General features: G+C 49.4%; 1 protein-coding gene across 1 annotated transcript; it reads left to right on the forward strand.

Annotated features, from left to right (window-relative positions):
- The first annotated feature begins 740 nt into the window (after positions 1-740).
- Positions 741-24,800, forward strand: Capn11 (calpain 11). Its single transcript, XM_085832644.1, has 22 exons — positions 741-894; positions 6,269-6,519; positions 6,785-6,854; positions 10,937-11,055; positions 12,009-12,142; positions 12,335-12,503; positions 15,216-15,299; positions 15,394-15,479; positions 15,617-15,691; positions 15,868-16,031; positions 16,232-16,409; positions 17,761-17,770; positions 20,919-21,130; positions 21,494-21,533; positions 21,614-21,679; positions 21,788-21,845; positions 21,957-22,021; positions 22,274-22,342; positions 22,621-22,699; positions 22,802-22,918; positions 24,210-24,268; positions 24,387-24,800. Exons 1-22 carry the CDS (start codon positions 879-881, stop codon positions 24,411-24,413), a joined length of 2,148 nt encoding a protein of 715 aa, XP_085688770.1. The 5' UTR covers positions 741-878; the 3' UTR covers positions 24,414-24,800.
- Positions 24,801-25,728: the final 928 nt, after the last annotated feature.

Below are 25,728 nucleotides of genomic sequence, written 5' to 3' on the forward strand. Positions count from 1 at the left end.
TCAGGAAAAGGCTCTGGGCTAGGGGTCGGCAGAGTGAGCTCCAGGACAGCCAGGGCTAAACAGAGAAACCCTGCCTCGAAAAACCAAAAAAAAAAAAAAAGCATTTGTCAAAATGTGAGTTCAAGCCCTGAGACCCACGGTGGGAGAAGAGAACAGGCTCTGAAACGTTGCCCTCTGATTCTCATATGTACTCCGGGCAAATGGGTTTCTACTCACACAGGAGGAGGGGAGGGGGAGGGGGAGGGGGGAAAGGAGGGGGAGGAAGAGGAGGAAGAGGGGGAGGAAATAGCTTATGTCCATAATCTCAGCACTTGGAACGTAGAGACAAGGAGGACCAAGAGCCCAAGGCCTTAGCTATGGAGCAAGTTTGAAGATAGCCTGGGCTACATGTTCTCAAAAAAAAAAAAGAAAAAAAAAAAGGTGTGGGGGGGGGGGGAGCGAGGAGTAAGAAGTGAAGATATAACCAGGGAAGATGTGAGATGGAGGCTTTTTTGTAACTAGGAAGCTTTTCAGGATAGAAGTGCAGGCTGAGGGTATAGAAGTGGTCACTTCTAGAAATCATAGATTGAAAGGGAGGGGCTTGCCCCAGATGGCAGCCCCAGTTGGGTGCTTGTCCCCCTGTCCCAGTAAGGACAGGCTTGGATTCTGGCAGATCAGATGGGCCAGAGCAAAAGAGCCAAAGAAGAAAGAGAGACAAGCAACAGCTAAACCACCTTGCCCCTGACTAAAGACCTCCCCAAACTCCCTGCATTGGAGAGTTCTGGGCGGGGGAGGGGTGGTCTCTGCTCCTCACTCTCCCCCACCCTCCAAGAACCTTCAACTGTCAAGGACTGTGCTAGGTGCTAGCTGTTCTAGGTGTTCATCTGATAGCCTTCAGGATGCTGAACTACTCAGGTAAAGCACTCATGGGGCTTGTCCCTCCTATAGACTCCCCTGCAGGGATGGCGCCTGGTCCCCCTGAGGCCTCAGACTGGGGTCTCTCATCAGACTCGCTGCTCTGAGAGTAAAAAGCTGATTTCTTGCTCAGGCTGTTAGGGAAAGAATAAGCAGTTGGCTTTCCTCCTTTATTTCACTGAAGTGTTGGCGTGGGTTTGGGATGGCCCATACCCCTCCGTCAAAGCTGTCTGGGGAAGGCTCTGTGTAAAAGCCCATCGGCCATTAAAGATATGGTAAACCTTAGGAAACAGAGAAAAATCCCTCTCAAGCCTAGAAAAGCAGCCTTCTTAGTCCTGAGATATCAGGTCCTAAGAAACAGAGCAAGCCCCTTGGATAGAGTCCAGCTACCTCACATCCAGAGGGGATGGGCTGGAAGCAGTGCAGGAAGGAGCAGCTTAGAAGCTGTGGGGGACAGGGTGGGGGCCGGCTAGCTTCAGCAGCAGAGGAGGAGTGTGGCCCAGCTCTGACCCTCACTCTCAGCCTGAGAGGGGAGGAAGCCAGGCCACTCTGAGGACAAAGGTCCCTAGACTCTCTGCCTCTTAGCTTCTGTGACAGGCTAGTAACTTGACCCCTGCATGTTTAGGCTTGAAGGAGACCCCAAACCTCTGAAGTTTTCTGGGACAGTATCTCAGTTTCCTCCGAGCTCTGGAGATCCAGCTATCCATTGGTTCCCAGATTGTAATGTAATAATAGTTTTAAGAATCACTGGGAGTGGGCCTAGAGAGATGGCTCAGCAGTTAGGAGCCCACACCGCCCTTGCAGAGGACCCAAGTTGGGTGCCCAGCACTGGTGTTGGGTGCCTCTAACTCCAACTCCCAGGAGATGCAATACCTCTAAACTCCATGGGCATTTGCACTCAGGTACACATAGACATAATTAAAAAGACATCTTTTTAATCACGGAAAGTAGGGATCGGGGTGTAATTAAGTTGGGAGAGAGAGAGAGAGAGAGAGAGAGAGAGAGAGAGAGAGAACTGCATGCATAAGACCCTGAGTTCTGTCCCCAGGACCATATAAAACCAGTGGGAAGACAGACTTGTCATCTGAGCACACAGGACACAGAAGCAGAAAGGTCTGGAGTACAAGATCTCCTCAGCTACATAGGGAGTTTGAAGCTAGCCTAACTCTACATGAGACCCTGTCTGAACCCCCCCCCCAAAAAAAAACAAAAAACACACACAAAAAAAACAAAAAACAAAAAACACAGTATTCATATTCAGTGTTCTTACCACAAGGAAGAGTATGTGAGGTGTTGAAATAAAGCACCATCTATTAACAAATAAAGAGACTTAGGGGATTAGGGAGTAGTGCTCTTAATTTTTTGATTTAGAGACTAGCTTTCACCATGAGGCTTAGGCCTCAGAAACAGGATCCTCGTCAGCCAGGCAGAGGCGCTTGCCTCAGAGCCTGATGACCTGAGTTCTAGCTCCAAGATCCACAGGGTGGAAGGAGAGAACCCACACCTGCAGGTTGTCACCTGATCTCCAGACATATGCTCTGGTACATGCATGCACACATACAAATGAAACAAATAAGTAAATGGATGTCACAGACAAGACCCTCCTACTTCATTCAGCCTCCCAAATGCTAGGTTACTGCCAGGTTCTTCTTCGATTGAATTTTTCAAAAACCTACAGGGCCCTAGTCCCCGATGAAGGCTACGCCCCACCTTTAGGGTTGGCGTTTAGTCTGATGGAGGGGACAGTTTGATGTGTAGTCATGTCCCTCAACATACTCCCATGGCCGTCTGCTTGAACTTCTGCCGGCCTCGGCTGTCTGTCTGTCTTAGCTTGCCTCCCTCCCGCCATGTGTGCCATCAACTTTTCAAATTTATGACATCGACAAATGTGTACTCATCCCAGGTAAGAGAGACCCCAACAAGAGACGGAGGTACGATTCCACCAAAGTCCAAGTTGGCAAGCTGATGGGTTTATTGGCCTTATCTGCATGTGAGGAGCTCCTCACAGGAGCATGGATGGGTCACTTGGTTACTATTGCTTTGATGAAACACCATGACTGGAAAGCAAGCTGGGGAGAAAGGGCTTGCTCTTCCACACTGCTGTCCATGACTGAAGGACGTCAGGACAGGAACTTAAACAGCACAGGATCCTGGAGGCAAGAGCGGATGCAGAGGCCATGGAGGTGTGCTGCTCACCGGCTAGCTCAGTCTTCTTTCTTATAGAACCCAGGACTGTCAGCGCAGGGATGGCTCCACCCACCATGGGCTGGGCCCTCCCCCATCAATCACTAATTAAAGAAATTACCCTACAGCTGGATCTTATGGAGGCATTTTCTCAACTGAGGTTCTCTCCTTTCAGATAACTCTAGCTTGTGTTAAGTTGGCCTAGGACTAGTCAGCACAGTGGGTGACCCCAAAACAAATGCATAGCTGAAAAAGTCTCACCCTAGCATAGATGACAACTTCCTAGAAGCCACAGATGAGGCCGCCTTTTAACTAAGCCTTCAGAGATTTATACACTGTAGTACTTCCCAAGACCACACACCATTGACAACCAGCAAGCTAGGAAATACAAGACAGGGTGGCTGAGACCCAGGTAAGGATCCAGTGACCCTCCATGACTCTTTCTTCTAGGAGGCAATATCAACAGGCCCCCATCTTGGGAGTCCATTGTAAGTAATCACAGCCACTCTGATGAAGGCGACAATGACTGCCGGACTTGCGGTAGAGTGCCTCACACCACCACGTGGTTGGTCTCAGTGTCTTCTCTAGAGATGCTTGCCATAGCAGTGGCAGTGAGGATGAAGTAGGGTGTAGGACTCCCTGTTGCCGTTGCCAAGTAACGAGCTCAGATACTGGGGACTTGAGTGGGGATTCTAAGCAGGGTTTGCTGTCAATACAAAGTGATCCCCTGCACTGGGCAATGATTATGGATGGAGGGAGCTTCCGAGGAAATAGGGTGAACCTTCACTGTGCTCACTGGTCTGCCCCCAGTGATGCCCAGTTCCCTTGGGTTCCAGCACCTTCTGCGATCCTCTGAGAGCCCCAGCAGAGACTGAGCACCCTCAGTCATGGGACAGACCTGGCAGAAGCCTCCCAGGATAGCCCTGAGTGAAAGGCACAAAGTAGCTCACTTCCCTGTGTAGCTGACCCGAGATCTGCACCAGATTTCACAGCCTCTGCAGAGCCACTGACATCTCAGCCGGGTGACCCTTTATCCACATGGAGGGGCTGCTGTCCCAAGCTCATCTATAGGCTCCATCTGCTGGAGGCCAATAGCAGCCACCCTCCAGTTGTGCCAGTCAAAAGCGTCTCTAGACATGGTCCAAGGTTCTGGAACTTGCTCTATAGACCAGATGTGAACTCACAGAAATCCTCCTGCCTCTGCCTTCCAAGTGCTAAATCTTTTGTGGTCGTTTTGTTATTAAATGTACATGGGTGGTTTGGTTTGGTTTGGTTTGGGTTTTTGAGACAGGCTGGCCTCGAACTTAGAAATCTGCCTGTCTCTGCCTCGCAAGTGCTGGGATTAAAAGTGTAGGTGTGTGCCACCACCGCCCAGCACAGGTGTTTTGTTTGCATGTTCATCTGGGCATCAGGTAAGTTTCCGGTGCCCTCGAGAGCCAGAAGAGAGCATCAGATCCCCTGGGATTAAAGTTCCAGTTGTAAGCTGTCATGTGGGTGCCAGGACTTGACCCTGAATTCTCTGGAAGAGCTCTTAATCTTGTAGTCATATCTCTAGCCCTTTTTTTTTTTTTTATTTTAAATTATGTGTCTAGGGGGGGGGGGGCGGTGCCAGAAGGTGACATCAGATTCGGAGTTACCAGGTATTTTGTAAGCTCCATGTGAGTGCTGGGAGCTAAGTCCCGGTCCTCTGAAGAGCAGCCAGCACTCTTAACTACTGAGCCATCTCTCCAGTCCCTGTGTTTCATTAACTGAGACACTGCCAGACGATGCTCTCTAAAGGAGCCTCATTATTTCCGGTCTTCCTGGCCACGCTCAAGATCTCCAATGTCTTTCCCTTGTCATTCGTCCCATCTATGAGCATGTAAGGGACATCTCTTGGTGGCCTTGGTCTTCCCAAATCTATCCATACCAGTCCTGTTTGTCTTCTGAGGCAGGGAGTCATTTGATCTAAGCTTTCTACAAATATGAATATTTGTGCTTTGGCCCTGGAAAGATCATTCCACAGTCAAGTGCACTTGGTGCTTAAGAGTGAGAACTGGGGGGCTGGTGAGATGGCTCAGTGGGTAAGAGCACCCGACTGCTCTTCCAAAGGTCCAGAGTTCAAATTCCAGAGTTCAAATCCCAGCAACCACATGGTGGCTAACAACCATCCGTAACGAGATCTGGCGCCCTCTTCTGGGGTGTCTGAAGACAGCTACAGTGTACTTACACAGAATAAATCTTAAAAAAAAAAAAACAAAAAACAAAACTTTAAAAAAAAAAAAAAAGAGTGAGAACTGGGGTTTGGAACTGAGCACCCATATAACAAGCTGGGCATCCTGCAAGTGTTCTTAACTCCAGTCCCCAGGGATCTGATATCTTCTGCTCCCCCAACCACCTGCCATAACACACTTGCACATATACAAACACAGTTATCTTTTTGATTTATGGTTCTGGAGAGATAGCTCAGCAGTTAAGGGCACTCACTGGCTTTGTTTCCCAGTGCAGTTCCCAGCACCCACATACCATCTCTAACTCCAGCCCCAGAAGATCTAGTGTCCTTTTCTGGTTTCTGTGGGCACTTGCATGCACCTGCCCAGACATACATGCAGGCAAGACACCACATTTTTTTTTCAATTAAATAGGGTTGAGTATGGTGGGACCAACCTTTAATTCCAGAACTTGGAAGGCTGAGGCAAGTGGATTTCTGTGAGTTTGAGGTCAGCTTGGTCTACATGAGTCCCAAGGTAGCCAGAACTACTACATAATAAGGCCAGATGAATGGATGGATGGATGGATGGATGGATGGATGGATGGATGGATAGAATAAATCATTATTTTTAAAAATGGGGACTTGGAGGTGGGTCAATAGTTAAGAGCTCTGGCTGCTCTTGCAGAGGACCTCATTTGATTCCCAGCTCCTACATGATGGCTCACAGTCATCTGTAACTCCAACTTCAGGGGATCTGACACCTCTTCTGACCTCTGTGAGCTCCCACAAGCACATGATGCACAGGCATACACTCAGGCACACAAGCAAGCGCACATAAAAGTAAGTAAATATTACAAAATAAAAATCTCTGTGGCTGAAGATGGTCAGCCCCGACCTCCTTCATCCGCCTTGCAAACAGCTGCTATTCCAGATGTGCCCACCTGCCCAACTACAGTACCATTCCAAATTGGGTTCTCTGTCTTTTTTTTTATTGAACAGACATCTCGTGGGCTGAAAATGGAATGGTGGCTACCATAAACCACTCCAGGCTCAAGGACAAGGGCATGGGCCAACACCGAAATGCCTACAACTATAAGAATCAGAACTACGAGGACCTTCGAGCAGAGTGTCTCAGGAAGGGGGAACTGTTCGAAGACCCCTTTTTCCCTGCTGAACCCAGGTCTATAGGTGCCAAGAATCTGGGCCCCAACTCTGAACACATGCAGAATATCTACTGGCAGCGGCCAAAGGTGGGCACTGGGAAGAGGGGGGGCCCTGGCACTAAGCCCTGATGCCATCAGAGCTGGGAGCAGTTCTGCACATGCTGCTGCTAAACCTCCTAGTTTAATCAGGGGCTGGCATCCAAGCCTGGCTGCCACACCCAAGCTGTGCTCAGGGTTCAGCACCCTCCCCTCCCCCACCCCCACCCCCCACAGCGCTCACCTAGAAATAAGAGGTAAAGGGAGCTGGGGAAGGGGACCATCACTTCTCGACATTCTTATTCCTTTACCACAGGATATCATTCATAACCCCCAGTTCATCACGAATGATTTCTCTCCCACGGACATCTGCCAAGGGATCCTGGGTAAGCAGAGAGGAGGGAGCTGGCCTGCCCCAGGAAAGTGAGAAGAAGAAAGATCGGGATGGGGACGGGGGGGGGGGGCAACCGGATGGCTCTCAAACCTGCAAGAGTAGGCTCCCCGTTTCCCTATTCCTCCCCGTCCAAGAGACGACAGTCAGCAGAAGTGTTGTATGTGTCCTTTATGTCCCTCCTGTCCCTGCTGCCGTCTGGTTTGGAAGTAAGCTGAGGTAATAAGGCAGCTATTTGTTGATGTATGATGTATGACCCAAGGCTCAGTAATTGGAGATGGGTGCAGCGATGGCCCAGCAGTTAAGAGCACTTACTAAAAAAATATGATGAAGCCAGAGTTCAGATTCTAGCACCCAAGTAACAAGCCCATTATCCAAAATGCCTGACGCTCTAGCTCCAAGGAATCCAGTGCCCCTCTCTGCTGCTGGCCTCCATGCACATAGAAATATCACACACACAACACACACACACACAGAGGTATACATACACACACGTACACACACATACGCACACGTACATAGGAGTGCCCCTCACACCCATATGCCACATGTGCACAAGAGTGCACACACACACACACACACATGTGCACAGGAGTGCCCACCTACCCACATACACATGTGCACAGGAGTGCCCCACACACACATGTGCACAGGAATGCCCACCATATGCACAGGAGTGCCCAAACACACATGTGTACAGAAGTGCCACACACACACACACACATGCCACTTGTACACAGGAATGCCCCCCCACATGTGTACAGGAGTGACACACACACACACATGCCACTTGTACACAGGAGTGCCCCCACATACACACACGTGCACAGGAGTGCCCACACAGTACTTGTGCAAGGAGTGCCACACACACACATGTGCACAGGAGTGCCCACACACCACATGTGCACAAACAGACAGACACAGAGAGACAAAATAATTTTTTTTTAAAGGTATCAAACCAGGCACGGGGCTGGCTACAACACTAGGGTAAAGGGGATCAGGAGTTCAAGGTCAACCTGAGGCCACTCATGTGACATGAGACAGTCTCATGACTGTCTCACCCCCGGGCTCTCTTGGGGGAACCCCAGAAGCAGAGGGGCAGGGCTGGCTCAGAGTGTCTGGAGATGCTGCTGCTGAGGTCAGCTGCACTATGGAACCCTGACCCTCTGAAGGCTTGGCTGGATCCACAGTTCCACATTGGAGATGATACTGTCCTGTGGTATGAGGTCTTCATGCCTACTTGGCTGTTGGCAGGAGGCTGAGTCTCTTGCCAGAGGTTCGTCTACAAAGCAGCGGCTTGGGTGTCCACACTGCACTGACTTCCACTTAGTAACTCAAGGGTTTTTCCTTTATTTGTTTTGTTTGCTTGTTTTTATTAATTTATTGAGACAAAAAAATCCTACAATGTAGCCTTAGCTGGACTCAAACTCACTATGTAGTCCAGGCTGCCTTTGAACTCATCGAGATCCATCTATCTCTGTCTCCCAAGTGTTGGGATTAAATGTGTGCACTGTCACACTTGGCTCATTGGGTTTTATTGGTTTGGGTTTTTTTGTTTTTGTTTTGTTTTGTTTGTTTGTTTGTTTGGTTGGTTTTTTTTGTTTTTGTTTTTGTTTTTGTTTTTTTTTCGAGACAGGGTTTCTCTGCATAGTCCTGGCTGTCCTGGAACTCACTCTGTAGACCAAACTGGCCTCGAACTCAGAAATCTGCCTGCCTCTGCCTCCCGAGTGCGGGGACTAAAGGTGTGCGCCACCACCGCCCGGCTTGGTTTTATTTTACTTAGGATGGAACCCAGGGCCTTCAGCCAGCTAGGCAAGCGTTTTACCACTGATATATCCTCACCCAACCATCTCAGAGTCCCTCTCTGTCTCTGTCTCTTTCTTTCACTCTCTCTCTTTCACACACACACACACTAAGACTCAGGATGCCAAGGATGATGGGGCTCGGGTGTAGCTCAGTTGGCAGAGTACTTAGCTAACATGCATGAAGCCCTGGGTTCAGTCCTCAACAGAGAGGAAAACTGGGTATGGTGGCATGTGCCTATAATCCCAAGATCTAGACGAGGCCAGAGGATTACTCATGAAATCAAGGCCAGCCTGGTCTACATAGTGAGTTCCAGGCTAGCCAGAAGCCTTGCGGGAGAAAAAGGAGGTGGGGGAGTTTAAGGTCATCCTCATTATGATGAGTTTAAAGTAGCCTTAGGGTAGGCTATAGGAGACTCTGTCTTTAAAAAAAAAAAAAAAAAAAAAAAAAAACAAAAACAAAAACGTAGAAGGTTTAGGTCATATCTGTTGAAGAGAAAAAAAGTAAAAAGGATTGTCTATCACAGGTGCTAAAACTCCTTTGGCATGGGCTATCACACAATGGGTCAGCGAGTCTCCTGACATTGCCCTGGGAAGCAGGTTCCCTCCTCCTCCCTGAGCTAGTCTTGCCTCATAGCCTCCTCCCCCACCCTTCATCACCAGGGCAGACACCAAGACCACTTTATTCTCTCTTTGTGGCAGGAAAAAGGGTAGAAATAAGTACAGCCAGAGGCCAAGGAGCCCTGGGACCACAGTTGCCTCTGTGGCTCAGTGGGCCAGAGAAATGCTGGGTAAAGGAGACTGGGAATCAGCGACCTCTGAGTGCCCTTGTGTTGGTGACTGCAGAGTCCTTTAGTCTCCCTTCCTGCCTGCAGCCTCAGAGGTCTCTAAGTCATCACAGAAACCTGCCAGGGCCCAAAAGCTTGGCCAAGCCTGGGAATGCACACCTCTTACCTGCCCCATCACTGAGGATTGATCCCGGGGGACAGATGGTGGTAGATACATGGCTCTGTGCTCCATCTCCAGCTAGCTCTAGGACTCACAGTGGGATAGACACAGAGCAGCATCTCTAATGCCATCTGGGTGATGGGGAAGACATCTTTTCTTTTATTCACATTAATTTTTTTCTTTATATCATGTGTGCATGGGTGTGTGTGTCAGAGTGTATGCTGGTGCCCTCAAAGGCCAGAAGAAGGCACACAATCCCTTAGAGCTGGAGTTACAGATGTTTGTGAGGTATCTGACTTGGGTGCTTGGAGCTGAACTCTCGTTCTCATGATAGAGTAACAAGACATGCCCCCCTAAAACACACACACACACACACACACACAAACACACACACACACACACACACACACACACACACACGCACTCACGCGCGCGCGCGCGCGCGCGCACGTGCGTCTCTTTTCTTTGCTTTTCTTTCTTTTTTTTTTTTTTTTTTTTTTTTTGGTTTTTCTAGACAGGGTTTCTCTGTGTAGCCCTGGCTGTCCTGGAACTCACTTTGTAGACCAGGCTGGCCTCGAACTCAGAAATCCACCTGCCTCTGCCTCCCGAGTGCTGGGATTAAAAGTATGCACCACCTCGCCCAGCTTCTTTTGGTTTTTTTAAGACAGGATTTCTCTATAGCCCTTTCCTTCCTGGAACTCGATCTGCAATCCAGGCTGGCCTTGAACTCAAAAATCCACCTGCCTCTGCCTCCTGTGTGCTGGGATTAAAGGCGTGCGCCACCACTGCCCAGCTGAGAAGGTATACTCTTAGCTGCTAGGCATCGCTCCAACTCTTGAGTGGTTTGAGACAAGGTCTCACTCTGTACAACAGGTTGGTGGCAAAAGAACTCACAATCCTTTTAGCCTCCACCACCCAAACGCTGAGATTACAGAAGCGTTCCAAGAGACACCTTGTGCCTTTGGCCACTGCAACCTGTGCACAGAGTAGGAATGGGGGCCACAGAGAGAGGTGAATGGATATGTTCAACAGATAGGAGCCTGTCCTGAAAGCAACCAGGATGCTGTGCAGCCTAGCCCAAACTCCCCCACACCAAAGCGTGTCACCCTGGTGTGTGACTCCCTTGACATGAGTTCATTGTCCCAGAGCCCAAACTCTGCCTTGGTTTCCCCATTTAGCCAACACTTTCCCAACACTTCTCAGTGAAAAGGCAGAGAGATCTCTGCAGGGAAGATTCCTGGGTCTGCCTCTCCGGCTGGGGATCTGGGACCTCCACACATGTGAGGCCGCTCAAGGGGCAATCCCTACCTGCCTGCCTGCCTTTAAGGGGACTGCTGGCTCCTGGCTGCCATTGGCTCCCTTACCACCTGCCCCAAACTGCTGTACCGGGTGGTGCCCAGAAATCAGAGCTTCAAGAAGAACTATGCTGGCATCTTCCACTTTCAGGTAAAGGGAAGACCTGAAAGAGAAGGAAGGAGGGGTGGAAGGAAGGAAGGAGGAAGAGAGGAAGAGAAGAAGGGAGGGAGGGAGGGAGGGAGGGAGGGAGGGAGGGAGGGAGGGAGGGAGGGAGGGAGGGAGGGGGAGAGAGATCATGTATGTACTTATTTTGACACTGTTTGGGAACACTTTTCAACTAACTTTCAGAGAAATATCTGCTTATGAAAGCTAATTTTTTTTTTTTTGGTTCTTTTCGAGACAGGGTTTCTCTGTGTAGCCCTGGCTGTCCTGGAACTCACTCTGTAGAAAGCTAATTTTTTTAAAACTCTAAAGAAAATAATTAGCTGTTTGTGGCTCTCTTCCTGTTCTCTCTCTCTCCTCTCTCTCTCTCTCTCTCTCTCTCTCTCTCTCTCTCTCTGTGTGTGTGTGTGTGTGTGTAAGCGTGCGCACTCGTGAGCCCATGTGCCTGCATCCACAAATGCACATTAGGCACTCCTGTGCACATGAAAATCTCCACCATACAATTGGTATAACCTGGATGTTTAACCGATAACTGATAAACGACGCTGGGGCAAGACAGGAAGGGAGGATGGAGGTGTGGGAATAGGGGGGTATTTTAAGATTTTAAGGCTTTTGTTGACTTTCCCTGGCCTGTTGTTCTAAAGAATGACTGGGCCTTGGTCAAGATGGTTTAGTGGATAAGTGCACTTATCCCAGGCCTGGCAACCTGAATTTGATCCCTGAAACTTGCATGGTGGAAGGAGAAAAATGACAGACAGATCACTCACACACACACACACACACACACACACACACACACACACACTATACATATATACCTTTTTTTAACAAAAAATTCCAGTTTGAGTAATTGTTGCTGGTATGTTCTTGTCCTGACCACGAGGGGGCGCTCTAAGGACAGATCACCCGTAAGCAGACAAATGTCCCCTTGCCACCCACAGCTTTGGCAGTTTGGGCATTGGTTGAACGTGGTCGTGGACGACCGGCTGCCCACTAGGAACAACAAGCTGGTATTCGTGCACGCCTCCCATCGCCAGGATTTCTGGAGCGCCCTGCTGGAGAAGGCCTACGCCAAGTGAGTTGCCCAGGCCAGGAACCAGCCTGGCCTTGAGCTGCCTGGCTTTGGCTGCCAAGGAAGGTGGGCTAGGCCACTAACTGAACCAGGGGAGGAGACAGGCCACGATAAGGCATGCCTCACTTCCCTCACAATTCTGCCTGACTGTTCACCCCAACTGACATCTCCTAACAGCGCCCTATCTGCCTGCAGGCTGATCGGATCCTACGGAGCGCTGACTGGAGGCAGCACTTTGGAGGGTTTGGAAGATTTCACAGGCGGCGTAGCACAGTGCATTCGACTCCAGAAGCCCCCTCACAACATGCTAAGGCTCCTCAAGAAAGCCCTGGAAAAGTCTTCCCTCATGGGCTGTTCCATTGAAGTAAGCCAAGCTGGGTCTTGTTGGATATTGTCGCTCTCTACCCCGACCCCAAGGCTCTTACCCCGCAATGTCTCATCACTAGCTACCCCTTTCTTGATCTAATTTTGTCTGCCTGTAGTGCAGAATGACTGTTACCACCGGGCACAGCCTCTGAGTTGTTTCAACTTTCTCTTTAGTAGTTTCTTTGACCCCTTAGTAACTCACAATGCAAATTTTCATAGCTTGTCTTCTCCAGGGAGAAGGGAGAAGATTCCAGAAAGGCAGTGATCTTTATGGGATGCATTCACTACTGGACCCTGGGACTTTGGACGATACCCAGCATGCAATAGGCACCCAACAAATATTTGTTCAAATAAATAAATGTACCCAGAGTGCTTCCATATAACAGCAGTTATGGGAGCGGGGCATTTATTGAAAAGGCAGAGGAGAGCTTACTCTCCACAAAGCCTGCACACAGATGCTTGCTTGTGCAAGCTGTACTCGTAATAGCAAAGAAAACAGGAGTCAGTTGCCTTTCTGCGGGTGACTCAATTAAGTTAAACCAATTGATTCTTTTTTTTTCTTTTTTCTTTTTTTTTGGGGGGGGGGGTTCGAGACAGGGTTTCTCTGTATAGCTCTGGCTGTCCTGGAACTCACTGTGTAGACCAGGCTGGCCTCGAACTCAGAAATCTACCTGCCTCTGCCTCCCAAGTGCTGGGATTAAAGGCATGCGCCACCACACCCGGCTAAACCAATTGATTCTTACATACCATAGAGTACAGACAACCACGGCCCCTAACAATAGGGGCCTCTCTATGACCTTCTTGTAATGACAGCATTGTCCTGGAGTATTAATGATGGTCAGGGGAGGAAGGAGAGGATGAGGGGTCCCTGGACACAAAGGCCCTTTAGAGATGCAAGCAGTAAAGAACCTGGCCCATAACCTCACTTTGGTGACAAATCCATGAAACCACATCTGTGATAAAGCTGCACAGCCAACTGCAAGTGACCAGGGACAAAGCTAGGAAGAAGGGGCTGGAGAGGTGGCTCCATGGTCTGCTTTTCCAGAGGACCAGGGTTCAATTCCCAGCACACATGGCAGCACACAGCCATCTGTAACTCCAGTCCTAGGCAATTCAAAACCTTCTTCTGGCCTCCATAGTGTGCAGACACACACAGCCAAAAACACTTACACACACACACACACACACACACACACACACACACTTCATAAGCTAGAGGGAGATATGCAGGCTGCGTCAAAACCAGCAGCCTGGTGCTTGCTTTGTTCTGTGAGCTCTTTGTTTTGTTTTGTCCTCTTACCTGTTTACTTAGGGGGCTGGTGAGATGGCTCAGTGGGTAAGAGCACCCGACTGCTCTTCCGAAGGTCCAGAGTTCAAATCCCAGCAACCACATGGTGGCTCACAACCATCCGTAATGAGATCTGACGCCCTCTTCTGGTGTGTCTGAAGACAGCTACAGTGTACTTACATATAATAATAAATTTTAAAAAAATACCTGTTTACTTAGGCTTTTGGTTGTTTTTGGTTTTGTTTGTTTTTGTTTTGAGACAGGGTCTCACTATGTACTCCTGGCTGTCCTCAAACTCACAGAAACTTGCCTACCTTCACCTCACAAGTGCTATAGGCTTACCCCATTCAACTTGTAGTAGAGCATTGCAAAACATTGGAAATCTGAATTAGGGGAACAAAGCTCTTCCTGTACTACTGCAGGTGAATCATCAATTGCTTCCGAATCTAATGTACAGGAGCTGAGGAGATGGCTCAGTAGGTGTTTCCTCTCCATGTAAGATCTAAATTTCAGCTGGGCAGTGGTGGCGCATGCCTTTAATCCCAGCACTTGGGAGGCAGAGGCAGGCAGATTTCTGAGTTCGAGGCACAGCCTGGTCTACAGAGTGAGTTCCAGGACAGCCAAGGCTATACAGAGAAATCCTGTCTCAAAAACAAACATCTGAGTTCAAATCCCCTGCACCCACGTTAAAACAAAACAAAACAAACAAACAAACAAACAAAAAAAAAAAACCCAGCAGGGCTGTGTGTGCCTATAGCCCCAGTGCTGAGTATAAAGACGTGGAACTTGCTATCCCAAAGCAATAAGCTTTACCTTCAGTGAGAGATTATGTCTCAAAGTGTAACTCCAAGTTCCCCAGAATCCAATGCCACCTCTGCCACTCCTAGGGTACCAGACACACATGTGTAACAGACAAATATGCAGCAAAACACTCATAACACATAAAATCAAAATAAGCATTTATTTAAAAAAATACTGACAGCAATAACGGAAGAGACTCGGTGGCTTTCTTTGGCCATCTCATGTATTCACATACACCACGCACATGAGTGACATCTATAGTCTCTCTCTCTCTCTCTCTCTCTCTCTCCCCGCCCAACCCCCGCCCGTCTCCCTTTCTCTCTCTTCCTTTCCCTTCTCCCTCTCTGTGCCAGTGTGTGTGTGTGTGTGTGTGTGTGTGTGTGTGTGTGTGTGTGTGTGTGTGTGTGAAGTATAAGCAAGGTGTAGTGTTTCATGTCTGTAAACCCTCAAGAGGCTGAGGCTGGAGAATCAGTCTTGGCTACATAAAGAATTTGAAAGCCTCTAGGCCATATTAGACATGCCCCCTGTAGATATAATATTCGTGTTACAGAATCACATAAAACAATGGCTGTTTTAGGATTTCCAGGCCAGATCTCAAACACTCTCCCTTCTTTTCTGTAGGTCACAGACAATAGTGAAGTAGAAACAATGACACATAACATGCTGGTGCGAGGACACGCTTATGCAGTGACTGGCCTAGAGGATGTGAGTACAAGCAATTGGCCTCCCTTAGAAGTCACAGGTATGGGAGAGCCACTCCCTGCCCAGGTCCTGAGCATCCATGCCTCTCCGCCTCTAGGTCTACTACAGAGACAAGTTGGAAACTCTAATTCGGATCCAGAATCCTTGGGGTCGGGTTGAATGGAATGGAGCCTGGAGTGACAAGTAGGGACCAAACACACAGCAGGGTTCCTGTGGAAGCCAATGTCACGGGTGGGGCCAACTCTTGTCCCCAGTGCTTCGAGGTTTCATAAAAACTCTGAAGGTGGCTGCCCTTCCCATCCACTGTTTTTTCTTGGCAGAGCCACAGAGTGGGAAGAGGTGAACCCAGATGTTCGGATACAGCTGCTACACAAGAAGGATGATGGGGATTTCTGGTCAGTGTGGCTTGGAGTAGCCTCAGACTCCCCACAGGCATCCCTCATCTCCCTACAATCGCCTCTGTGTGGTGTGCCTTGGGTGAGAAGGTCCTAGGGTCCCTTGACAGTCAGGTCAGGGCCTATAGGTGTGGCTGTGGAGTGTACCGACAGCGCCGTCCGTCCTCCCATCCCAGGATGTCCTATGAAGACTTCATGAGCAACTTTACATTGCTGGAGATCTGCAACCTCACCCCAGATGCCCTCAACACCTGGGATTACAAGAGCCGCTGGCACTCGACCTTCTATGAGGGCAGCTGGCGAAGGGGGAGCACTGCAGGGGGCTGCAGAAACCACCCGGGTAGGCGAGGGCAACCTGGAAACTAGGCCTGGGCAGGAAGTCACAGAGGCAGGGTGGATGAGGGCACAGTTCGTGGAATGCCACGGCCCTCAGGAACCCAGGCAGACATATGGCTGGACTCTCAGGGCACCCAAAAAGGGCCCAGTCAAAGACAGAAGGCCCTGCCCCAGCACAACCACCTTGACCTGGATCTTCCACAGAGACGTTCTGGAGCAACCCCCAGTTCAAGATCTCTCTCCCGGAAGTGGATGACCCAGAGGATGACTCTGAGAGAAACGAAATGGTTTGCACCTGTCTGGTGGCACTGATGCAGAAGAACTGGAGACATGCTCGAGAGGGACCCCAGCTCCTCACCATAGGCTTTGTCATCTTCTCGGTGTGTCCCCGGGGTCTCCAGACACCTGTGCTTCCCCTTTGGCTCCTTTTCCTCCTCCCCTCCTCCCCTCCTCCCCCTCCCTCCCCCTCCTCCCCATCCCTCCTCCTCCCCCTCCTCCTCCTCCTCTTTTGCCATATACACCAGGCAAACTTCCCAGTCTAGGATAAAGGTGTGTGCTCTTTTTCTTTTTTCTTTTTTTATTGTTTTCTTTTTCTGTTTTTTTTTTTATTGTTAAGTTTTTGGTTTTGGTTTTGGTTTTTATTTGAGACACTGTTTCCCTGTGTAGCCTTAGCTATCTGGAACTTACTCTATAGACCAGGCTGGCTTTGAACTCAGAGATGTGTGCTTCACCTCTTAAGACCCCTATGAGTGTGAGTCACCCAAAGGCTGCACAGCCTTGCTGCTGAAGTGGTAGTATCTTGTGCTTTTCCTGGGCCTCTGTTTCTCTCTCTCTCTCTCTCTCTCTCTCTCTCTCTCTCTCTCTCTCTCTCTCTCTCTCTCTCTTTCTCAGATGTTTTGCCTGAAAGCATGTCTCTACAGAGACAAGCCACATATATGACTAATATGATACACACAGAAATCAGAAAACAGTGTCAGATCCTCTGAAGCTGGCGTTACAGCTAGTTCTGAGCCACCATGTGTGCACTAGGAATCAGACCCAGGTTCGCTGCAAGAGCAGCCAGTGCTCTTAACTAGTGAATCATCTCTTCAGGCCCAACTCTGTTCTCCTTCTTCTTCTTCTTCTTCTTCTTCTTCTTCTTCTTCTTCTTCTTCTTCTTCTTCTTCTTCTTCTTCTTCTTCTTCTTCTTCTTTCTCCTCCTCCTCCTCCTCCTCCTCCTCCTCCTCCTCCTCCTCCTCCTCCTCCTCCTCCTCCTCCTCCTCCTCCTCCTCCTTCTTCTTCTTCTTCTTCTTCTTCTTCTTCTTCTTCTTCTTCTTCTTCTTCTTCTTCTTCCTTCTCCTTCTCCTCCTTCTCCTTCTTCTTTTTCAAGACAGGGTTTCTCTGTGTAGCCCTGGCTGTCCTGGAACTCACTCTGTAGACCAGGCTGGCCTCAGAACTCTGAAATCTGCCTGCCTCTGCCTCCCAAGTGCTGAGATTAAAAGCATGTGCCACCGCCTGGCTTTTTTTTTTTTTTTTAACTTATACCAACTAGCACTTCCTTTGTGGCTGGCATCTCCCCAAAGCCCTGTCCATCCCAGTTATTACTGCCCATAGGAAACAGGAGGAGACTGATAGCAGCGGAGGCGAGGTGACCACACAAGCTCACTCACTGAAGGGGCAGAGGTGGAGACTTCAATAATATCTTCACCCAAGTGTGGCCTCTGGCTGCTCCATCAAAACTTCTCACTGTAGAGGCCAAAAGAAGTCCCCAGTCTGCATTTTCCAAGACCAGTCATGGCTTGCAAGAGTCCCAAAATGCACGCTTGGGGATCATTCTCTTATACATGAGACAAGTATCGAACACTAGACAAGATCCTAAGGCATGCATGCCAAGCCCCTGGCTGGTCTCCAGGAGCTCAGTGGTAAACAGCTTCCCCAGCATGCTGGACACCCTAGACTCCATCCCGAGGGGAGAAAACCGGAAGTGAGAAAACCCGGAAGTGGGGCAAAGGGCTGCTTCTCCTATTCATCGAGTCAGGCTATCCAGTTAGTACAGTCTTCTCAACACGTGAAGTCCACGGGTTGGGGCCAGCAGGAAGGGCTCGGTGAGAAATGGCACTTCCTTCTAAGCCTGAAAACCTGACCTCATTCCCCCAGCCCCACACGGTGGAAGAAGGCAGCCTACTTACTCCCTCAGGCTAGCCTCTGACCTCCACATGCATGTCCAGGGCAAGCACACACCCACAAAATAAAAAAATAAAAATTAAAAAAGGTCGTTAGGGAACGGGAGCACTTGCAACTCTTCCAGAGGACCAGAGTCCAGTCCCCAGCACCGACAGGGTGGCTCACAACCTCAGGAATGCACGCAACACACTGGTCTAGATAAAACAAACCAGAAAAGACTTTTTAAAAGGTCAGTGCTCACTTTGGCCCCTACACAAGGATGACACTCAAAACTCACGAGGCCTTATTTTCCTTATTGAGGAGGAAAATATTGTGAAAATATTGAAGACACAGTCCAGAGTCGGAAAGCTAAATGCATACGGAGCTTTTTAAGTAATAAGAGTGAAGTTCATTTTTAAAAACGAATCCAATGTTTTTAAGGTTGAGGGAGGATATAGCCAGCCTCAGTAGCCCAGACACCTACTAGGATGAATATGCTGTGAGCTACTGAGCCACGTGGTGGCCTGTCTGGAACCTTAGCATGTGCAAGCAGCAGAGGCAGGAGGATTGTCATGAGTTGCATGCCTGCCTTGTCTTTACTGTGAGACTCTGTCTCAAAATAAGATAAACCAGGGTGTTGATAGCCTCTACAGTGGGTCCTCTCCTCTCCTCTGTTCCTGTTGGGTTAACTGAATACCATAGACAAGCTAATTTATAAAAAAAAAAAAAAAAAGGAGGTTCACTTAGCCCACTGTTCAGACGCTCCAAGCAGACAGCAATGGCATCTGCTTGGTGTCTTGTTGGGGCTTTTAGTAGGTCATGACCTACTAAAGAGTAAGGTGAGAAAAGCCAGGGGTCTATTTTTTGTTTTTTAGGTTTTTTTTTTTTTTTTTTTTTTTTTTTTTGGTTTGTTTGTTTGTTTGAGACAGGGCCTCACGTTGCCTAGGCCAGCCTTGGCCTTGCCATGTTGCCAACGCCTTGAACTCCTGCCCCTTCTGCTTCTGCCAGATGTTGGGATTGTAAGCACGCACACCACATCTAACCCTTCTGTCCTCCACCCCTCTTCTTTCTCCGTCATCTACACACGTATGTATGAGTTGGTTCTCACTTGCCACCTTGTTGAGTCTCAAGATCTCTCTGTGCCCCTGCTGCTGCTGCTGGGTCTGTGAGCATCTGGTGTTTCCGCTGTCCTCACGGCCATCTCACTCAGGAGTAGTAGCAGTGCATATGCACATCTAGCTTGTTTATTTTGCTTTTTCTTTTTTTCTTTCTTTTTTTTTTTTCTTTTTTTTTCAAGACAGGGTTTCTCTGTATAGCCCTGGCTGTCCTGGAACTCACTTTGTAGATCATGCTGGCCTCGAACTCAGAAATCCACCTGCCTCTGCCTCCCGAGTGCTGGGATTAAAGACATGCGCCACCACCATCTGGAGAAAATACTGCTTTTTAATTTAATTCATTTTACAGAGCCTCTCTATGTAGCCCTAGACAGCTTGGGCCTTGCTGTAGATCATAGACCAGGCTGGCCTCACACTCGCAGAGATTTGCCTCTGTCCACCTTTCACATGAGGAGATCAAAGGTGTGCACCATCACATGTGGTCATTAAAAAAAACTTGTTTTCAATTTGGTGTCTACGTGTGGGTGTGTGCACATGAATGAAGGTGCCTGCAGAGGCCAGAGGGATCAAGAGTTCAAAGCCAGCTTTAGCTACATAGTTAGCCACTCTGGTCTACATGAGACCTGTCTCAAAAAAAAAAAAAAAAAATCAAAACAAAACAAGAGCTAGCATTGTAACTCATGTACAAGAAGCCCTGGGTCCTATCGCCAGCCATGCATACAACTGGGTGGCACAGGTTTGTAACTCCAACATTTGGGAGGTGGAGGCAGGAGGGTCAGAAGTTCAAGGGCATCCTCAGCAACACAGCATATTCAAAGACCGGGTTACCTGACAGAAAACAAAAGCAAGCATGCAATCATATTTGCTTTCTCTCCCCAGTGTCAGCGGTCACCTAACTATTTCTGTAGGTGACACTCTGTGGACTCACATTCGAGGGACACATGCTTCTTGAGCGCTGCCCTCCCCATCCCAGCTCTCTCGATCTTTTAGCAAATCATCTCCACTTCTCTGGGACTCTCTCCTGTCTTTAACCTGGACTAATAAAAATGAATAAATAAATAAATAAAAATATCTACCTTTGTAAACTTTGGGCAAACTGTACTTTGAAATTAAAAACTGACAAATTCTTAATGCTATCAGCCAATGCCCCATCGCTCACTGCCATTGCTCCTGATGAACCCCAAGGCAGGCTCACATTCATGTTCACATGCACACACACAAGCACGTGCAATGCACACTCACCTAGCTGATGGCCAGAGCCCCTTCATTGCCCTGAAGATCTGACTCTCTCTTCTCTCTCTCTCTCTCTCTCTCTCTCTCTCTCTCTCTCTCTCTCTCTCTCTCATTTTTCAGGTCCCAAAGGAGGTACAGCAGGCTTACTCTGGGGCAGGCATCCAGCCCCCTCCTGACTACATACGGATTGGCAAGGGGAGGGATCTGGAGCCCTGAGTTAGGATTCTAACTCCTATTACCCAAATGTGGGAGTCAGGGAAGGATATACTGAATTTTTGACGATGTGGGAGATGCACAGGCCACAGCAGTGGTCCTGGTACCCACAAGGTGGTTCACCTTGGGAGGTCTGGTCTCCTTGCTCTCCTGTGCTAGTCCTGTACCCACCTCCAGGGTACATACAGTTTCAGAACCTTCGGGACATCCACCTTAAGAAAGACTTCTTCTTGAAATACCGGGACCACGGCTTTTCAGAGATCTTCATCAACTCGAGGGAGGTGAACAGCCATCTCCGGCTGCCCCCGGGGGAGTACATCATTATCCCCTCCACCTATGAGCCCCATAAAGATGCTGACTTCCTGCTTCGGGTCTTCACGGAGAAACACAGTGAGACCTGGTGAGGGGCCTGCCTTGCTCTGGCAAGGGTCCCAGCCCAAGGGCTGCCCAGTGTCAGATTTTGGTCCTCCTTCACATCAACCCTATGATGCATGGAAAATGAGGCACGAAGATGTGAGGTCTAAATTTGTGAGCCACCATATATTTACTGGGAACTGAACTCAGGACCTCTGGAAGAGTAATCAGTGCTCTTAACCTCTAAGCCATCTCTCCAGCCCCTCTCCTCTAAATTTGTAATAGAAATAGGAATGAAACTAGAGCCCAGATGGTGTAATGGAGTATTAGATACTGCTCCATATGCAGTGATAGGACCCTCCCCAGATCACCCCCAGTACCCCCTCAGCCTTCACTCTCTCATGCCCAGGTTGCTGGATGACGCCAACCGGTTTGAACATCTCCAAGAGGTAACAGGAAGCTCTGGGCTAAAGGGCTTGGAAGTATGGAGGGTGCTTTAAAGACCGGCTCTCTCTCTCCTTTTCCCTAGGAGACTGTCACTGACAAGGATTTGGACAAGGATTCTCTTCAGCTGTTTGAGATAATGGCAAACAAGGTAAGAAGGCCAGGGGCAGAGGGGGAAGGGAGGTGGCCACCGGGCCTCGGGGGCAGAGCTGGTGATGGATCAGAGTAGGCAATTGATTATTATAGCTATTTCTCCTAGGATGGCGAAGTGGATATGTATGCACTACACAAACTTCTCAACAGGATGACAGCTAAATGTGAGTGTCCCACCCCTCCCTCATGGCTCACCCCGCCTCCGCCCCTCCCCCAAATCTGGCCTCCCACTGTTCTCACCCACCTCTTCTTCCCACCCCTCCCCTCCCTCACAGTAAGGAACTTCAAGACGAAGGGCTTTAGCTTGGAAGTCTGTCGCCGGATGATCAACCTCCTGGATGTATCTTTCTGCCCCCGTGGCTAGCCTACTGGGGTGTTTCCCATCTTCTTCTGCCATCTCTCCCTCCAGCATCAGTGCCCTTTCCCTGTGATAGGGAAGAGATCTGGGGGTGGGGTGGGGGTGGTGTAGCTGGAGCTCCCAGTTCTGGCTGTTAGCATTCGGGAACCCCAAGCCTGTGTAGACTGTGGACACCTTTTGTTTCCGCTCCCTCAGAATGCCCTCTTTCCTCTTGTCCTTGACTGATCTCCCTAGAAAGATGGTTCTGGCAAGCTGGGGCTTTATGAATTCCAGGTCCTGTGGAAAAAGATCAAGAAATGGACGGTAAGGGACCCTTAAAGAAAGAGCCAAGAGGCATGGGAATGGACAAGGAAGCCACTAGAACTATAGACACACACACACAGTCAAACTGGTTAGTAACCAGTATAGCCTGTTATAGTCATGAAGGGTTCGCTAGAAAGCAGGAACATTAGAGATCCAAGGGCTGATCAGAGGGGGCGGGGGGAGGCCCCAGAGTCTAGGGCAGATGTCATAAGCCAGTCATGCTTCAGTATTCTGTTTTCCAACCACTGTGACCTGCTGACGTCTCTGTCTGTCTTCAGGAAATCTTCAAAGAGTGTGATGAGGACCGCTCAGGGAACTTGAACTCCTATGAGATGCGTCTGGCAATAGAGAAAGCAGGTGGCGCCCTGCAGGGGCCGGGAGCCGGGAGGTCCTGTCCAGGCCTGAACTCTGCCCTTACTGTACCCCCCCCCCCCACACACACACACATCTGTCCCCTAGGCATCAAGATGAACAACAGAGTGACCGAGGTGGTCGTTGCCAGGTACGCAGATGATAACATGATTGTGGACTTTGACAGCTTCCTCAACTGTTTCCTGAGGCTCAAGGCCATGTTTGGTGAGTGAGGCACCTGCCCCCTCTTGGTTAGGCCGGGAGAGCTAGCTGCCTTGCTCCCACATCCATTCATCCTGAGGCCTGTTGCTAACAGAACCTCTCCCACACAGACAGAGCACACACCTGACCCAAGTTCAAGTCCACAATGTGCTGGGGCTGTGACTTCTGTTTGTTCCCCCATTTCCTTCTCTAGAAAATACCGTATGGACAGTCACTGTTCTGCCCCAGGGGCTGGGGATGGAGCCCGTTGGTAGGGTGTTTTTGCCTAGCTGGCACCAAGCCACTAGGGTCCTTTGCTGAAAGGACCCAAATATAGCTGTCTCTTGTGAGACGATGCCGGGGCCTAGCAAACACAGGAGTGGATGTTCACAGTCAGCTATTGGATGTATCACAGGGCTCCCAATGGAGAAGCTAGAGAAAGTACCCAAGGAGCTAAAGGGATCTGCAACCCTATTGTTGGAACAACATGATGTACTAACCAGAACCCTGGAGCTCTTGTCTCTAGCTGCATATGTATCGAAAGATGGCCTAGTCGGCCATCAATGGAAAGAGAGGCCCATTGGACTTGCAAACTTTATATGCCCCAATATAGGGGAATGCCAGGGCCAAAAGAATGGGAATGGGTGGGTAGGGAAGTGGGGGGCGCTATGGGGGACTTTTGGGATAGTATTGGAAATGTAATTGAGGAAAATATGTAATAAAAATATATAAAAATAAATAAATAAATAAATAAATAAATAAATAAATAAATAAATAAATATGAAAAGATTGTCCCAACGATTTAAAAAAAAAGCCCATATTTATAATTCTTGAACTTGGGAAGCTGAGACAGGAGGATCACAAGTTTGGGACAACCCTAGCTACTTAATGAGACTCTGAGTTAAAACAATAGGGAGCAAGATGAGTCAGCATATAAGAGTGCTTGCTACCAAGCCTGAAGACCTGAGTTCAGTTCCAGGGCCCACGTGGTTTAAGGAGAGCATCAGCAGCCTCAGGTTGTCCTCTGAGCTCCGCAGGTGCAAGCTGTCATATGTATGCACCTGCATGCCCCTCTCACACACAATAAATAACTGTAAAACAAGTCAGTGCCCCCCTCCTCTTCCCAGGGCTCTATTCAAAGTAAATGGGTCCTGGCCAAGTGCTCTGAACCAGGCCCATCTCCTAACCAGGGTAGCTGTGATTCACTCCTGATGAAAAAGGGATACCTTTCTACTACCTTTGGGGTCTTTTAGAGCCTCATCTCAGATCTAACCCCAACCCCGCCCTCTACCCCACGCCCTTATCCTTAAAACAGCGTTCTTCTTATCCATGGACACCAAGAAAACTGGTTCTATTTGCTTGGATATTAACCAGGTAAGAGGGAAGGCATGGGAAGGGTCCCTCTGGCCACACCCTGAACCCCTCCCCTCTAATCCCACCCACTCTCCATCCTCTGCAGAAAGTCTCCTCCTCTTCTCTGCTGTCTTTGCAGTGGCTGCAAATAACCATGTGGGGGTAGGGAGATGCGAAGCCTGGCTCCCTCGTTCCTCCCTCCGCCGGCGGCGCTCCTGCTCCGGCCAGGATGGTGGACGCTCCTTGTCGCTCTCGCTCTCCAGTGCCCCAGGCGCGCAGTGTTTACTACGGGCTCCTGATCCGGGCTGACCGGAACTCCAACCCCGAACCCCTCCCCCACCCCACCACGCCCCGAGCACTCTCACGCCGTATTTAGACTAAAAATGAGGTGGATTCTCCCCCAGTTTTTCTCTGGCGAAGGCAGTCTTCGGCTTAAGTGTTCCCGCGTGCTGTCAACTCACACCCGCCTCCTAGCCCGCCCTCTTGTCAGGAATTCCATCGCCTCCCCGCGCTGCGTTGTACACATTATTCTAATAAAGAGGACAAGGTTGGTTTCCCACTTAATTCTTCAACACCAAAGAGGAGATCTGCACATGTGCTTGTCTACAAATTACTAGGGGGCGCTGCAGTTTTCCAGGATGTTAAACGCAGCTCAGCCCCAAGCTATGAAAACATTAGGAATTCTTAGATGCGTTGAGCGTTGTGGGGTGGAGGGGCGCCACTGAGCCAACGGCCAGCGAAGCCTGACCTGGGACTGACCCCCTCCTCCAGAGACCGAACCGCAGGGGTCTCAAAGATCAGAGGACAAGCTCCAGGTGTGTGTGTTGGGAGTGGTGGGGGTGACCAACGCCTTTAATCCCCAGACTTGAGAGCCAGGTAGATCTCTATGAGTTCAGGCCAGCCTGGTCTACAGAGGGAGTTCCTAAGACAGCCCGGGCTACACAGAGAAGCCCTGTCTTGGAAACCACACCAAACCAACCAACCAAATCAAAGGACAAGCAGTTGCAAGAGCCAGCCGGTAGACCACACAATGAGGGGCCCCTTCTGGTAGGCGACTGGAGGTCTGTCTTCCTGCTGTTGTAAGGGCTCCGGACTAGCTGGGTGGGCTGTGAGCAGCTGGTGTTTCTCCATCTCCCATCTCACCTCAGGAGGACTTGGATTGCAGGATTGCAGATGGCTTTTTAAAGTGAATCCCTGGGTCCAAACCATCAGGCTTGAGTGGCAGGCCATCTTCCTGGTCCTCTCTCTACCTTCTCTTATAGAGCCAGTAATAATGCCACCATAGGACCTTCCTCCCGTGACTCAGCCTCCTAGATAAGGCTTCCCTTAGATTAAACCACTTCCCTTAGATTAAACCCTCATTCCACAGAGCAATCAGAATACTTCCTGCCTCTGTGTGCAGCTTCCTAGGGACTGGTGGTTTCTGTCAAAGTCTGCAAATTCCCCAAATTCTGGCAGTTAGACAAAAGCCAACATAGGTC

This window comes from Mus caroli, unplaced genomic scaffold, assembly GCF_978045245.1.
Source record: "Mus caroli unplaced genomic scaffold, Mus_caroli_1 scaffold_18, whole genome shotgun sequence".
Lineage (NCBI taxonomy): Eukaryota > Metazoa > Chordata > Mammalia > Rodentia > Muridae > Mus > Mus caroli.